The following is a 14,824-nucleotide window of genomic DNA, read 5'->3' as shown; positions in this document are numbered from 1 at the left end:
ACCCGCCGCACCGACGCGGTGTCTCCTGAGAAAGAAGCGGCAGCGGCACAAGCGAGAGGACAGTGGCGCTGAGGAACTAAATGACCCAGCGGAGGGATCCTGTTCGAGCGAGTATCTGAGAAGTACTCCCGATAGGCGCCCGCCGGTCCCCGCCCCCGGGCGCAGGGGTTCCGCCAGCACAGCGTTCCGCCTGCGGCTCCCCCTACCATGAGCCCCGCCTCTACGGGGCACAGGAGACGTTCGGCTGAAGACACCGCGCGGGGTCGCGGGCGGGCGGAAGGAAGGGTCTCCGGTTCTCTGAGAGCCAGGCGGCGGTGGCGCCTCTGTGAGGGAGACTCGGGCCGAGGCTGACCCCGGTCCCAGTCCCGGTCCCAGGCTGCAGTACTGCCGCCGCGTTTCTGCGGGGCGGCGCAGCCCCGAGGGTAAGCTGTCCCGGCGGGAGTTCCAGGCGGTGCCCGCAGGCCCCTGCGGAGGCGGCTGCTCTGGAACAGACGAGGAGGAGCAGCCCAGAGGCCCCCACTCTGCGGTGCTGGGCGGTTCATTTCTAAACGGATGCACGAGTTCATAAAATTTTAAATATTAATAGTAAAATCGTGATTTTTGACCTTGCAGGGTAAACGAGATTCTGGTGAGCTCGGGTAGCACAGGAGCAGCCGCTTCCCGACCCGGGCGAGAGGAGAGGCAGCTGCCAGCGGAGGGGGCCGGAGCTCGGCGCCGCTTCCCGAGCTGCCCGCCGGGGTACGGGAGACCCGCAGCTGGCACGAATGAACTCCTTCGGGCAGCCAGGAGCTGCTGGCTGGGACGGATCCATGAAAAACAGGTGAGATGCTTCAGATAATGAAAAACTGGCACCTGGGGTCTGCAGGCGAGGTCTTCGACAGGCAGCGCGGCACTGCCGCCGCCGGGCCGGGGGCTTCCCGGGGCCGCGCCCGTGCCCGTGCCCGCGCCGCGCGCTCTGGCGGCGCCGTCGCCATCTTGCTTGTCTGTCTGTCCGGCGGCCCTTTGTCTGTCTGCGGCTCCCCGGCGCCTGCAGCGGGACCGGGTAAGGCGGGCCGGGCCGCGGGCTGGGGCCGTCCGCCCGCGAGGGGCGGGCCGGATCCCGCCGTACGCCTCAGGGGCGGCAGCGTCGGTCCTTCTGCCTGCGAGGGGCCGGGCCGGTCTGTCTGTCCGGGCTGGGTCCCCCGGTCGTCCGTCGGCATTCTCGGGGGCCTGGGCTGGGTTCCTCCGTCCGTCCCTCTGCCAGGGAAGCGGGGTCCGCTTGTCTGTGTGTCCGACCGCTTGCGGGCTGGATCCCTCCTTCTGCCGCCTCCCGTGTGCTGGGACTGCCGGCTGGATCCCTCTGTCGGTGCGAGGCGGACGGGACCCCCGTGTCCGTCTGTCGGTGGGAGACTGACGGGATGGGACCCCAGTGTCCGTCTGTCCGGGGGGGAACTGGGTTCAGCTCCTCCGTTTTTCAGTATGTCTGTCTGAGGGGACTGTTGGGATTGATTCCTTCCTCTGTCAGTCTGAGGATGAGGGGTCGGTATTTGCCCTCTTGTAACGTTTGAGGGGGCTCGGTGTGTCCCCACCTGTGACGGACAAGGGGGGGTGCGTCCCTCCCCATGGGAGTGGGCATCGGTGGTCCCTCCCCATGTGCAGGCAGGCGGTGTGTCCCACCTGCCGGTCCCCGGCGCTGCCTGCCCAGGGATGGCCTGGCAGCAGGGAGGGTGCAGCAGCCCTGCTGTTTCCTTCTCCCTGTGCCTGTCTGCGAGGGCAGCGAGGTCAGTCCCTCTGAGGGATGTATTTCTGGGGCAAGACCTGTCCTTGGGCTGGCCACACCGTTCCATCCACTGCTGCTGCCGTGTCGGGAGCTGTGACCGTAGGGTGGCTGGTTCCCTTGCCTGCCTGGGCTGGGTTATCCGGAGCCCAATGGCAGCCTTCTGGGCATGGTGGGGCCTTGGTCCCCTCAGTCCCTCTCTGGGTGGGGGGCCAGAGGTAGGGCAGGGTCTGCAGGTTTGATGAGGCTCTTGCTGTATTGGCCGTGGGAACGGAGGGGAGGGAGAAGGGTGCTTGGACTGAGATTGCAGTCACTCTTGAAGTGGGACACTCTTAGCTTTTTGTATACCTGGGACAGGATTGCTTATAACTTTGCTTGAGAACTGGGTGGCACTGCCCATACACGGTGGTTTGTGAAATGCTTGTGGATCGTGTGGGTGCTGGCACTGAATATGGCTGTGGTGATGCAGAATGAGCACTGTAGGCAGAAGGAGGGGGAATTTGGCCAGCTGCATTTGGCCAGAGGCTCAGAAGGTTCCAGTGGTGTGTGTGACAGGCTCTTCTCTTCTCAGGTGAGCCCTCTGCTGAGGGAACGAACACTCTCTGCTCCCAGGTCGGGGAAACATGTCCCGTCGGAAACAGACCACTCCTAACAAAGTTCACTGTGAGTATTATGTTACACAGCATTGTGGGATCGTTGCCCTAGCTGGATTGTTGTGGAGATGGGGAGGAGGGGAATAGTGGTTACTCACATTTTGTCTTAGGGACTGTAAGAAGAGAAACTGAACTCTGTGCATCAGGGAAGCTGGCCTTGTCCTGGCATGGCAGGACAGGGATAGGCTTGAACAAACAACTAATGCTGTAAAGGTAGGTGTGTACGTGCAAGGCCTGTAGCTGTGCTTTGCATTCACACTGTCACAAGTGCAAGTTAGTGTACTAAGAAATGTGACTTCGGGGCTCTGGCCCATCTTGGGTAGCAAAGGAAGTTCTAGGCAAGGTGGTTTGAGTGTGTGGCTGAAAGCCAGGAAGTCCTGGGTTCTGATCTTTGCCCTACCACAGACTCAACCGACTGGCCTTGGACATGTTACTTAAGCTCACTGTACCTCAGCTTTCCACCAGATAATGTAAATAAAGCCATTTGCTCTTTCCTTGCAGGGAGTGGGCTGTGGCTAAGTAATTTACTGGACAGGTAAATGCTATCTGTCAGATCATTCTTGAGCTGAGCTGATAGGATGGGTCTCTGTTTTTCCAGCATTGTCCAGACCCTAGCATTTGTGTGGTAGTGAATGGGCTGAAGATGCTGTACATCAGCACTTCTTGTGGGCAGGCTACATCAAGATGTTAGCGGAGCTGGGAGACACGTATGGATGTTTGGCTGCAAAGGGGAAACTGCATATATACAGCTTTTGTTTGACTGATTGCAGCAGGGGGAAGTTAGGGCTACTGAAGCTATGCCCTTGTTCATTCCCAGCATAGTGGCTGGAGACACATTTGGAATTTGGTCTGGAATGAGGAAAACAAATTTCCACTTCTCTAGACACGTGAAACCAAGGCTGATAAGAGGGCCCTAGGTATTGCTAAGCTGTAGTAGCTGCCAGGAGTATGGGACAGAGAGGCGAATGCTGCAGCCCTAACACTGCCTCACTTTGCTGATGCTGCTGGCTTGCATGTCTCTGTGTGTTTCTCTGTGCTGCCTTTTTGTATGGGTACGGCAACAGGAATCTGTGCATGCTGTTCTCTGTACTAGGGGAAAATACACTGTGATATACCCTAACACTTTGCACACTCATTGAGTGTACTGGGGAGAATTACCTCTGTCTGGGACTTGAAAGCACTGTTGGCTGCTAGAGCTAGGCATGGGAGAGCTGACAAAGCTTTCCTTGGTGGCCAGCGTAAGAGTCTTGAGGTGTGGCTTTTGGCATCTGCACTGACTTGTGCTCTCCAATTCCTGCTTCTGGGCACTGGGTTCAACAGTGGGAAGAGTATAGCTTTGATTTGCCTGATAGTATATTAATGACTTTGGAATTGTCTTCCTTAAAGAAATTTGATATGTCCTGTGTTTTGTCCTATGATGCCATTAACACATCTTGTGTCCACACACTTTTGCTTCTGAGAGTGCCCAGATGTTACTGCTGCCTTTTAGATCAGACTTTTAGGTAAGGCATGCACTTACGCTGTCTCCTCTGGTGTAGAGTCACGGTTTCTCGTGTACGGAAACCAAGGGATACAACAGCTCTAATGGTGCAGGTGGAGTTTCCATGGTGTTTAGGCGGGCTGTTTTCTGCACTCCACTGCATAAGGGGTTATGTTCTTCAGAAGCTTGTACTATTATATACAAAACTATACATATTATGGAGTTCAGTTGTGCACTGTTTCCAGAGTGAACACTGCTCTTTTATCTGCAATACAAGTGATTGTATCTCCAGTTTTGGTCTCAGGGGAAGCTATCTGACATACATGCTATCAGTGGGCATGAAGTTGAGGTTATGGCATCTGGTATGCCATAGAGAGGAATTCTGGGACCTGTTCACCTCCTTTACATGCAGTACATTGCTACAGAGCAACTATTCAAGAGGAGCCATCAGCAGCAACAAGTAGGACCACAAGAAAATAAAGGGACCGAAAGATACAAGAAACATGTCAATGGTGATGTCTCCACCTTGGGATGGAAAATCTTGTCTGTCTTATGATGAACACCACCAAATCGTTGGGACTTCTCTGTCTACCTAGCCTGCTGTGTATCTGGAGGGCCCAGAAATGCCATGCAGTACACTGACGAGGATAATCGGAGAGAGCATCAGCTCCAAGAACTGGGTGAGCCAGCAGAATGAGGAGTCAGGCTGAGACATAGCAGACACGTTACTGAGACTTCTTCACAGGGACTGAAGTGGTTGGGAGGAAAGGAATAAAAGGGACAGCAGGTATGCAGCTTTTTACGCAGTTGTCTGCAGCTGGGGTCTGATTTTGCAGGCTATGGGGCTGGGGAAGTGCTTTTTGGATTTGCATAAATACCACTGTGAATATCTAACTGGACAAATTTGTGGGAGGACGGTGCCTACTTCTTCCTTGCATGGCCACTCCATGTTATCTTCTTTCTTGTATTCATGAGGGCAAGCGACAGCTGCAGATCTCCTCTCCCTGGCTTGCTTGGTGCCACCTCTTTTCCAGGGTTACTTTCCAGACTTGGCATGGCCCTCATTTAACCTTGCTCTCACAACGTGGTTTGCTGTCTTCACTTAGCACAGAATCGCTTCGTTTGGCATGCAGAGCAACCAGCTGAGAAGTTGTGTGGTTTCAAGTCGAAACAGTTTTAAATGGAAGTGGATGTGTAAGGAAATTCAAAATAATACAGAAACAATGACAAAAATTCCTGTTACCACAAAAGTCTCATTGTGTATGATGGCCAGTCCTTCTACAGTTTTAATTGTAGTAATTTCCCCTTTGGCAGGGCCTCAGCACATAATTGGCTCTTAGTAATTTAATTTTGTTTTGCCACATGGTGCATGAAAAACACTTACACCTGACAAAGTGGTAACATAAAACTGTAATACTGGGATATACGTATTGCATTGCCCATTCTACATTGAATTGAAAAATACAATGCAGTTACATTGCTCCTGTGGAGACATCTTAATTGGTTCAATTTGGTCTTTATTTTCTCCCAGAGTCTAAAGTATAAAAGTATAAAATCTCTCTAAGCAATTCATCTGATTTTGCATTCAAGCCCATCCATTGCTGCACCGCCACTCCATCAGTTATGGGCGACTCACTGTTCTTGTGCTTGCCAAAATCTGCTGCAGGTGTTAGTGTCTGCTTTTATTTTCTCTCCCTCCTGTCCCATGAGCTGCTTTTTTTTCTATTGCTGTACCCTTTGCAAGTGATGCTTATTTTAGAACTCTTGAGAACAGCTTGCGTTAGTCAAATTCCCACTTCCTAGCTCTATTTGTCATGGTCCCGATATCTCATTAATCCCGTTTCCTTCCCTCTTCCTCTGACATACACACACACACATTCTGTGCTCTTCAGTGTTCCTTGAATTCTGCTGTCTATAATATTCCCAGTTTGAAGAGAAAGTATCTTGCAAGAAATAACACTCAGCATTCAAAACCGAGCAGAAATGTTACTTGCATCAAAATCCTTGGTTCTTAAAGGGCTCTGTGGGCTGCCGTTGTTAACTCTTTCAATTGTGTTGTTTTTCATTTCAGTAACCACTACAGCAGTGTGGACAACCCAGAATAGCGATGGGGCAGGTGGACTAGATCCACAGTGGTGGACAGACTTGCAAATTTCAGGTCCAGGAAAGGAACACAGAGAAGACCTACATGAACAGGGACTTTAAATTGATGTACAAGGAGGGAATAAAGTGGCTCATCTCTGAGAGACTTTTCTGTTTAGGAAGGAAGACAAGGGAATGATGTGCAGTTTATTTTGATTTTATTTTGTGGATTTTGGGGTGGGAGTTGTTTGTTTGTGTGTTTATTTTCCAGAACACCTGAGAGTTGTCCTGCATTCATACAGTTCAAGAAGGGAAGGGCTCAGGAAAAAAATCCTTTCTGGCCACCAAGTTGATACACCACCAGATCCTAGCAGTCATAACTGCCCCTGTTGCACAGTACTGCAGGGCTGCCCCCTACCTCCACAGCTGCTCACCTGGCATCTCACTCATTACAAGATTATGGAGAGGAGAACTGGAATGCAAAGCAGAGGCATTTGTATGATCTTTCACTGTCCAATGTCTCTAGCTGTTTGTAAAACAAATACAGTGACTTGTTTTGGTGTTGTGGTCAGCCTGCAGCCCTTTTTGTATTTAATAAAGAAACTTCTGGAGAAGAGTCTGTGAATTCACTATTGAGCCTAACATCCTTTACTGATAGCAGTGATCCTAAAGCTGTTGCCTGTCTTACGCCCTTTCTAAACAAATGGAAGTGTATTCAGTGTGGGGTGGAGGTGGGGGTGTAAGTGCCTGTACATGAGCATGTGTGTGCAGAAACAATAAAAGTATAACCCTATATCTATCAAACATTAAAGCTCTAAAGTTTCATCAAGGTAGGACTTAGTCCATCAGTAGATGAACAGGACACTCTTCCCTAAGTTCTTTTGGAGACAATATTAGTTTAATACATAAGGAATCCTGTATAAGCTAAAGATAGCATTTTTAAAATGATGATGCCTTTTATATACAGGCTAGTGGAGAACACACAAAATATCGTCTGCTAACAGCACTGGTTTGGTTAAGTTTGCATTTCTGGCTGTAAGCTGAGAGTTCTCTGCACTGTGCTGAATCAATGCTAACTTGGTTCTGGGTATGTTGTACAGAAAGGCCACTGGCAGATGTGATTGCTGTCTTAGTTGTGATTGATGCTAGTGTTACTGATGGGAGGAGTTCCCTCCTCTGTCACCTCATAGACAGATCACAGCTTTTAAAATCCTGCAGACTGTCTGTATATCTGAGCAGGAACCTACTTGCCATCAGACTCCAGGCTGCTGCACAGTGGAAATGTAAGCCATCTGGAAGGGGAAAGGGGGAAGAGAACACACACAACTGCTTCCACTAGCGGTTGCAGTGGTGTTTGGGAATCCCATTTTGTAACTCTGTCGCAGGCAGCACATCTCCCACTATAGTTTTACATCTGTCCTGTGTTCTGCAGGTTTCCTCATTTCACCATACTTTGTTTTGCAATGCTTTCTGGTCTCATGGACTTTTATCCTGGTGGTTTGTGGATATCTGCTTCTTGGAGAGGCACTGCAATGCTGCAGTGTCTGCATCTCAGTCCCACCAATGTCAGGTTGTGGTCCAGACATAAAAAAGCAGCACTCTGGGTTATGGAGACCATTCAGTGCTGGAATAGCTTCTGATGGGGATGCATGTGTCACAGCAATCACAATGGTACCTGCTGCTTTCTGTGACAAATAGATTTAGGGTGCTCCTCAGCACCTCTCTTCAGCCCACATGGATTGTGATCTCAAGTCTTCTCTACAGAAACCTTTCTCACATTTCTGAAATGGAATGATAAATGCCTTCAAATACTTTTGGAAACCTCCATGGGGATGTTGGGAACTAAAACTTTTCTCCCACACTCTGTTAAGCTTCTGAAGGTCTTTGAAATCTTACATAAATTACTGCTTTTTAAAGCACTGCTGGAAATTGAGAGGTAAGCACCAGAAAGGCAGTGTGAGTATGAATATGGGGCAAAGCTGGCTGAAACAGTTTAGCATGTGGGAATGTACCTGTCCTTGTAACAGGACTGGTGCTCTCTCAATGGGTCAAGAATTGAATTCCCTGGTTATAGTGATGCCAGTTGTGAACCTATACTAAAAGGTACAATTTTCTGAAAGCTTTTGTTTTATGTGAAAAAACACACTGCGTCTTCCTTAGCATTTTTTGCATTTATGCTTTGAGTGGTTCTTGAGAACTTACAAATCAGTTGATAAATTTAACCCAAAAGCTAGCCTGCTGGGAACTTCAGCACCTCATCCCAAGCGCTCCCAGATCATCTACTGAGAGAGGCAAATCATGTATACACATTTGTTTGATTTAATATGAAAATTAATGGTTGCCTTTTATCGTTAGTCCTTGGAACCAAAAGTTCTCCTTAGCAGGGATACCCGTAAGAATTTTTCTTTCGGAGAAGCACAAATAATTGCCTTCTTTCAGTGTATTTGCCATCTCCTATTGAGCTGAGGTACTAGTGATTGGTGTCTTTCAACAAAACAGACTGTAAACTATCCTAATCAATTATCTCAGCTTTCTGGGTTTGTTCCCATGGTTTTCTGTTTTAGGCATATGAAGTGTCTCTGAGATTTATTTTAGCCAGAGCCACACCTGGGCAAGGCAAAGTAGTGAAGCAAGTTATCCATCATATAAGCAAGAGAATACCAGCTCCAAGCACAAACACCTTGAAGGGCAGCTTGTCCTCAGTCTTCCTGGGACAGAGGGTGGTGACAGAGCACGCCAAGGACAGCCTCTGGTTTTAATATCACTGTGGAGAGCAGATGAGGTGCCAGGCACTCAGGGAGATACAATTTTTGTGCAAGTTGCCTGTAATAGCAGGGAATAGGACTTCAGGATTTAGAAGAACCATATAGCACTATGCCCAATTTGGGATACTGTCATAATCTCCGAGTAGCTTCCTGCCTGCCTAGAGCTCTGCTACTATAGCTCTATTGGCAGGTAGCTTGGCAGCAGAGAAAGCCACCTGACTATATATGGCAGATATATGGAATCCCACTTTTTTTTTTTTTTGTGGCTGAAGTAGCAATTAAAGAGTATGCAGAGAGCAACCTGATGCTGGACATTTCCACTAGTGAGACTGTTCTAGACACAGGGACTGGACTCGCATCAGCGGGTGCGAGAGGCTCGTGTTGCAGGGTAGGCAAGCAGAGAGATTACTTAAATGCTTTCCGAGAGGTGACTTCAGAGGTTCTGCACAGTGCAGGTGAGCAGCCCCACACGTGTTGTGTTTTTGGCAAGCCTTGGTGGTGAAAGCAATGGAATGGCACCAGTCTGACTTTTTGTCCTTGTGGCTGCCAGGGGAGCAAGTCTTTGCAGGGCTGGAGGAGCAAGCCCGCCAAGCCATGATGAAAACCAACTTTCCCGGAGCTCTTGGGGACCAAAGGCCAGCCATTCATCCACTGCAAGACCCTGACTCCAGCAGCAGTGAGTTCTGCCCCTTCCAATAATGGGAAGGTAGTGGACTGGGGAGACTGACAAGGGGTAAGGCTACATGCTGCACAGCTTGTGGGGGTCCTCTGAGGAGCATCTTGCCCATCTTCTCCTCAGGGTTAGCCCTGGGCTCTTATGTAGGACTTAGCATCAGCAAACATCAAGAGTAGGGCTGCTTCCTAAGGGAAGGCAAGCTCAGAGCCAAGGAACACTACAACAGAGATGGGGCAATGACCTTACCAGCAGGATGCAGTCCCAACTTACCAGAGCAGGGTAGTAACAGCAGCGGGTCCAGATGACAGTCCAGTGATTGTCAGGCAAGGCAAAGTAACAGACCAGGTCCAGGGACTCTGCAGAAAACTTCAGTCCCTGAAGTGTCCCAGCCTGACTTTAAATGGAGCCCCTGGTTGGAGGGAGTGGGTAGAGGCCCCAGGTGATGCTGGTCAGGACAGTTAAGGGCTATGAGTGCCCTCAGGGTCCTGACACTTAGAATAACTTTTCTGCACGTTCCAGGTGGCAGTGATGATGAGGAAACCACCCAGGATGAAGTTTCTTCCCATACATCTGAGGAGGATGGCTCAATGGTGAAAGTGAAGAAGGAATTAGAGAATGCAGAACAACCTGTGCCTGGAACCCCACTGATGAGAGAACATGAGGCAAGTGTGTACTGGCTCTGCACTTACCTTAGCCTCCCAGGGAGAGAGAAGGGTACTGTCTAAACACCTCCTCTCCCCGCCATGGTTTCTTATCTTTTTCTCCCTCACACCTCCTCTAAACAATGTCTTCTGGCATGAGGACAGGGTATTAAGAGCTCTTGGGCTGCCAGGAACAGGAGATAGCAAACTGCCATTTTCCAGGCTGGCCAAGATGATTGTGTAGAGCGTGCCCCCTTCCTTCAGTTCTGGTGCCTTTCTCTGACTTCCCCTTCCATTCCCTTCCAATCTTGCCTACCAGACCCACTGCGCTGGCAAGAGCCTGGGTGCAAGTGGAGGCCATGAGGCTTCTGCCTGTTCTCCCCAAAAGAGCAGGAGTTTTGCTCAGAGGCTACATGAAGGAAGTTTCGGACTGCAAGAACACAGATCAGCCCCAGCAGGACTGGGCACACAGTACTTGATCTGGTCAAGGCTCGCCTGCAGTGTTGACTAGATACTGAGGGAGGATGGGTGGCTCTGTGTGTGTATGTATGTGGTCTGTATGTCTTACACCAAAGTGGCTTTTCCTCCCTGTAGGTTCATGAGAGTTTGAATGCTGACCCTATGCTGGGACTGTCACAGTGCCCCCTCTGCCAGCTGGAGTGTGGAAGCAGAGAGCAACTCATTGCTCATGTATACCAGGTAGGGATGGTTCCAAACTGTGGGATATCTCTGGCCTTAAGTCCCTCAAGCCCCAAATCCAGAAACAACCCAAAGCACAGGGTGGCTTTGTCCTAGTCTCTGTAGTCACAGAATTGAACTACTAGCTAGGATGTGATTGAAGTTCACAGCAGTAAACTCTGTCCAGAGGATGTCCTGGGGAAAGAATCAGCAAGGCACCAGTCTGCATGCAGATCTGGAAAGCACAACTCTATCCCAAGGCAGTCTCTGCAAGCAGTTGCAGGCTAAGACCAGGCAGTTCCTTGAGATTAAACATAGGAGCAATTTTTACATCGTTCAGTGAGATAAGAAACCTTCCTCCTAATACTCAGTTCTTTATTTTGTACCTTTATCACAGTTCCTAGCCATGAAAACAGCTGTTCTTCCTCTGAAATGATTCCAATATTGCAGGAAATCTGTGCTGGAATTTCACAGGATTTGTTGTCAGTGCTCTCTTCACAGCACATCCAAATGTGTAAAAGAAGGAATAAAGCAGAACTGCATTGGCCACTTACCTGCACACACTCTCTCCATCTAAGCGTTTCCTCACCAGCATCCTGCCTATTGTTAGTTCAGTCATGCTTTGTCCAGCAACAGCAGCTCCTCAGATGCATTTCTGAAAATAAGGGTCAGGTCTTACGATCCCAGTGTTTTGGCCTTAATTGTTTCTTTTGCACTGGAGTAGAGCTGTAGAAAGGTTTCCTCCTTGCTGTTTGACCTGTGACACCCCAAATGTCTTGAGCTTGGCCTAGGAGCTGTCAGGCAGAGGTTTAGTGGTAAAGTGTTCCCATTTGAAGAGGGTGAACTGAATGGTTTGCCGTATCTGTTGAGCATGCCCCAGACTGGGCAGGGAGCTGGGCAATTTGTAACTAACAACATAGTGGTTGTTTTGCAGCACACTGCAGCTGTGGTAAGTGCCAAGAGCTACATGTGTCCTGTATGCGGCAGAGCCCTCAGCTCACCAGGATCCCTTGGGCGACACCTCCTGATCCACTCAGAGGACCAGCTGTCAAACTGTGCAGTGTGTGGAGCACGCTTCACCAGCCACGCCACATTCAACAGGTTAGGTTCACCCTGGCTGGTGAGTGGGCTAGGGTACCCACATTAAAGATTAGATGGGTTGCCTTAAATGACCCAGAAGTCATGGCTCTGGACCCACTAAGGCCTGTAGGAGAGTTGTGAACACCCCCAGTGAGATTCCTTCAGTCCCTTCCTGCCTGCAGCTCTGTATCACCTGCTAAAACCTCCATGGGCTGTGCTGCTAAAAGGGTGTTCCTTAGCTCTGTGAAGAACCAGAACTGTGCAGAAGGCACTGGGGTCTCCAGTCGCTGGAGAACAATCAACTGCTTCCCTTCTGCAGCAATCCATCAGAGTAGGTCTGTACTGCCCAGATGGGTTCATCATTTCCAGAGCAGGACTACAGGCAGAAAACAAAATGTTCCTTGTCCTGGTAGAAGATTATCCACTGACCAGAGGAATAGGGCTGAAAGGAGAAGTCCAGAGATGATGGGGAGGAGCACCTTGCTGGCTAATTCCTGCTCTTGCGCTCTTCCAGCCCAGACGTTGCTCTGGGCTAATCCGCTTACTACCCCCCGGATATGATGTTGCTTCATTTTAGGTATTCAGACATGTCTTTGGGCAGGAATGGTTTAGCAGAGAACTCGGTCATGGGCTGTAGTAGGGGCAGTGTTCATTGCAGCCCCTTGGGCAGTCCGAGATGGGGACTCTTCCGTCAGCACCAATTCTCTGATTCTCTGCTCTTTCTGCTTTCCAGTGAGAAGCTGCCAGAGGTGCTCAGTGCAGATCGCCTGCCGGCACCACAGAGCGAGGGCCCCTCCAGTGTTAAGGGGAGAGACATTGCCTTTCACACCCCTGTGTATCCTGCAGGCATCCTCCTAGTGTGCAACAATTGTGCTGCTTATCGTAAGCTGCTGGAGGCACAGACACCTGGCATGCGAAAGTGGGCGCTGCGTCGGCAGAATGAGCCCTTGGAAGTGCGGCTGCAGCGTCTGGAGCGGGAGCGCACGGCCAAGAAGAGCCGGCGGGACAATGAGACGCCTGAAGAACGGGAAGTGAGGCGTATGCGGGATCGAGAAGCTAAGCGCCTGCAGCGCATGCAAGAGACAGATGAGCAGCGGGCACGGCGGCTGCAGAGAGACCGGGAAGCCATGCGACTGAAACGTGCAAATGAGACCCCAGAGAAACGACAGGCCCGGCTCATTCGGGAGCGCGAGGCCAAGAGGCTCAAGCGGCGCTTGGAGAAAATGGACATGATGCTCCGGGCACAGTTTGGCCAGGACCCCTCTGCCATGGCCGCTTTGGCAGCTGAAATGAACTTCTTCCAGCTGCCAGTTAGCAACGTGGAGCTGGAGAGCCAGCTGCTGGGCAAAATGACCTTTGAAGAGCAGAGCAACAGTGCACTGCATTAAGCTACAGCCAAGGACTGTGCCACCTCTGCTGCACCTGCCACAGGTGCACTAGCAGGCTTCTACACTCAGGAGGCTCCTGTGGGTCCCTGGCTGGCTCTCCCTGATAGATGGTTCTGGTTTTCTCCTGAACATAGGAGGAGAACAGGGCTGAGAGATGTCTGCCAACGTAGCCCTGGTGGGAGCAGCTTCTGAGGATACAGTCTGCTCTGTGGGCCAAGTCGCAGCCTGTGAACAGAGGGAAAATAAATTAATGTTCACGTTTATTTAGTCCCCTTCTTTACCTTTTGTGCTTCATCCTGTTCTTGCACCCTTGCTCCATAGATTTGTTTGGGCTGCCGCAGTTCTGCTGTAGGTGAAAGCCTGCCTCACTAAAAAGGGATCTTCTTTACTGCGGCATGAATTATGGAGCTGAGGACGTTGATAGTCCACAACTCATCCAGGAGTAAATCCCTTGTAGTGTGTGTCCACAAAAAAGGAAGCAAAGGAGGATGCCGTCTCCCTGAAAGTGGCTGTGCACACCCTTTCTCTTAACACTACTATTATGTGCTTATTTGCAGTAGCATCTGTGGAAAAACTAAGAGGAAACTGAGTTCCTGTTCTAAGATATCCCATATACATACTAACAGAAAGGCTGACTGAGGTAAGCAAAGAGCAAGCAAGTTTGCTGGTTTACTCACAAGTTAATTTTCACTTGAAGAGCATTTCAGGTTTGCAGGTGAATGAGTTGATTGAATGGTAAACAATAAGGGTAGGTCAGTTCTCTAGTACTGTATGGATTTGCTTTTCCCTTTATTCAGCACTGGTGAGGCCACAGCTGGAGTGCTGTGTCCAGTTCTGGGCTCTCCAGTACAGCGGACATGGACATAGTGGAGAGAGTCCAACAAAGGGCCTCAAAGATAGTGAAGGGATTGCAGCATCTCTCCTGTGAGGAAAAGCTGGGAGAGCTGGGACTGTTCAGCCTACAGAAGAGAAGGCTTGAGGGAAGAGAGAGGGGATCTTCTCTGTATATAAATACCTGAAGGGAGGGTGCAAAGAACATGGAGCCAGGCTGTTTTCAGTGGTTCCCAGTGACAGGACAAGAGGCAGCTGGCACAAACGGAAGCACAGGAGGTTCCTTCTGAACATCAGGAAACACTTTTTTTACTGTGCGGATGACGGAGCACTGGCAGAGGTTGCCCAGAGAGGTTGTGGAGTCTTCCACCTTGGAGATATTCAAAAGCCATGTGGACACAGTCCTGGGCAGCTGGCGGTAGGTGGCCCTGCTTGAGCAGGGAGGGGTTGGGCCGGATGAGCTACAAGAGGTCCCTTCCCACCTCAACTGTTCTGTGACTTCATCGTAAGCTGAGCTCGTGCAACCATTTTAATACAGCCAAATGCAGTACTGCTGATCTAGGACCACGGATCACACTCAAATTACTCATTCTCATAGTAAATTGCTCTGTGACCAGCAGTGACTTTCAGTGGTCACTGGAGGCGGGTGTGTACATTAGTAAAGAGAGCCACGCAGATAGAAGAGAAAGTTGATTTTGCTTCCACACTCAGCAGCAAAACCAATGAGAGCAATGTGGAAAGGGGGTGAGCTGGGGAGGGGCCATGGAAAGCTGCAACAACTGAGTCTGGAAAAA

The 14,824-nt window shown here is 50.2% G+C and overlaps 1 protein-coding gene across 14 annotated transcripts; it reads left to right on the top strand.

Moving 5' to 3' along the window:
* The first annotated feature begins 12 nt into the window (after positions 1-12).
* Positions 13-14,518, top strand: ZNF821 (zinc finger protein 821). 14 transcript variants are annotated; one of them, XM_054840184.1, is made up of 11 exons: positions 13-422; positions 613-820; positions 2,328-2,419; positions 2,520-2,622; positions 4,315-4,676; positions 5,961-9,191; positions 9,287-9,412; positions 9,932-10,074; positions 10,648-10,752; positions 11,666-11,832; positions 12,545-13,431. In XM_054840184.1, the coding sequence occupies exons 6-11, from the start codon at positions 9,041-9,043 to the stop codon at positions 13,197-13,199; spliced, it is 1,347 nt and encodes a 448-aa protein (XP_054696159.1). In that variant the 5' UTR covers positions 13-422; positions 613-820; positions 2,328-2,419; positions 2,520-2,622; positions 4,315-4,676; positions 5,961-9,040; the 3' UTR covers positions 13,200-13,431. The 14 variants fall into 14 exon arrangements, with proteins under 14 accessions (XP_054696159.1, XP_054696166.1, XP_054696161.1 ...); XM_054840191.1 differs by lacking the exon at positions 2,520-2,622 and having other exon boundaries at positions 4,486-4,569; XM_054840186.1 differs by lacking the exon at positions 2,520-2,622 and having other exon boundaries at positions 4,486-4,676.
* The last annotated feature ends 306 nt before the right edge of the window (positions 14,519-14,824 follow it).

Source organism: Grus americana, chromosome 13 (assembly GCF_028858705.1).
Source record: "Grus americana isolate bGruAme1 chromosome 13, bGruAme1.mat, whole genome shotgun sequence".
Classification (NCBI taxonomy): Eukaryota; Metazoa; Chordata; class Aves; order Gruiformes; family Gruidae; genus Grus; species Grus americana.
Note: the sequence above shows the minus strand (reverse complement) of the source record. Positions and strands in the feature narration are given on the sequence as shown.

Coding starts and splice junctions, on each gene's coding strand:
- ZNF821 (XM_054840194.1), top strand. CDS start 9,041: ATGCTGGACATTTCCACTAGTGAGACTGTTCTAGACACAGGGACTGGA. Junction 9,192..9,286: donor AGAGGTTCTGCACAGTGCAG/GTGAGCAGCCCC, acceptor TGTGGCTGCCAG/GGGAGCAAGTCTTTGCAGGG. Junction 10,075..10,647: donor CACTGATGAGAGAACATGAG/GCAAGTGTGTAC, acceptor TCCTCCCTGTAG/GTTCATGAGAGTTTGAATGC.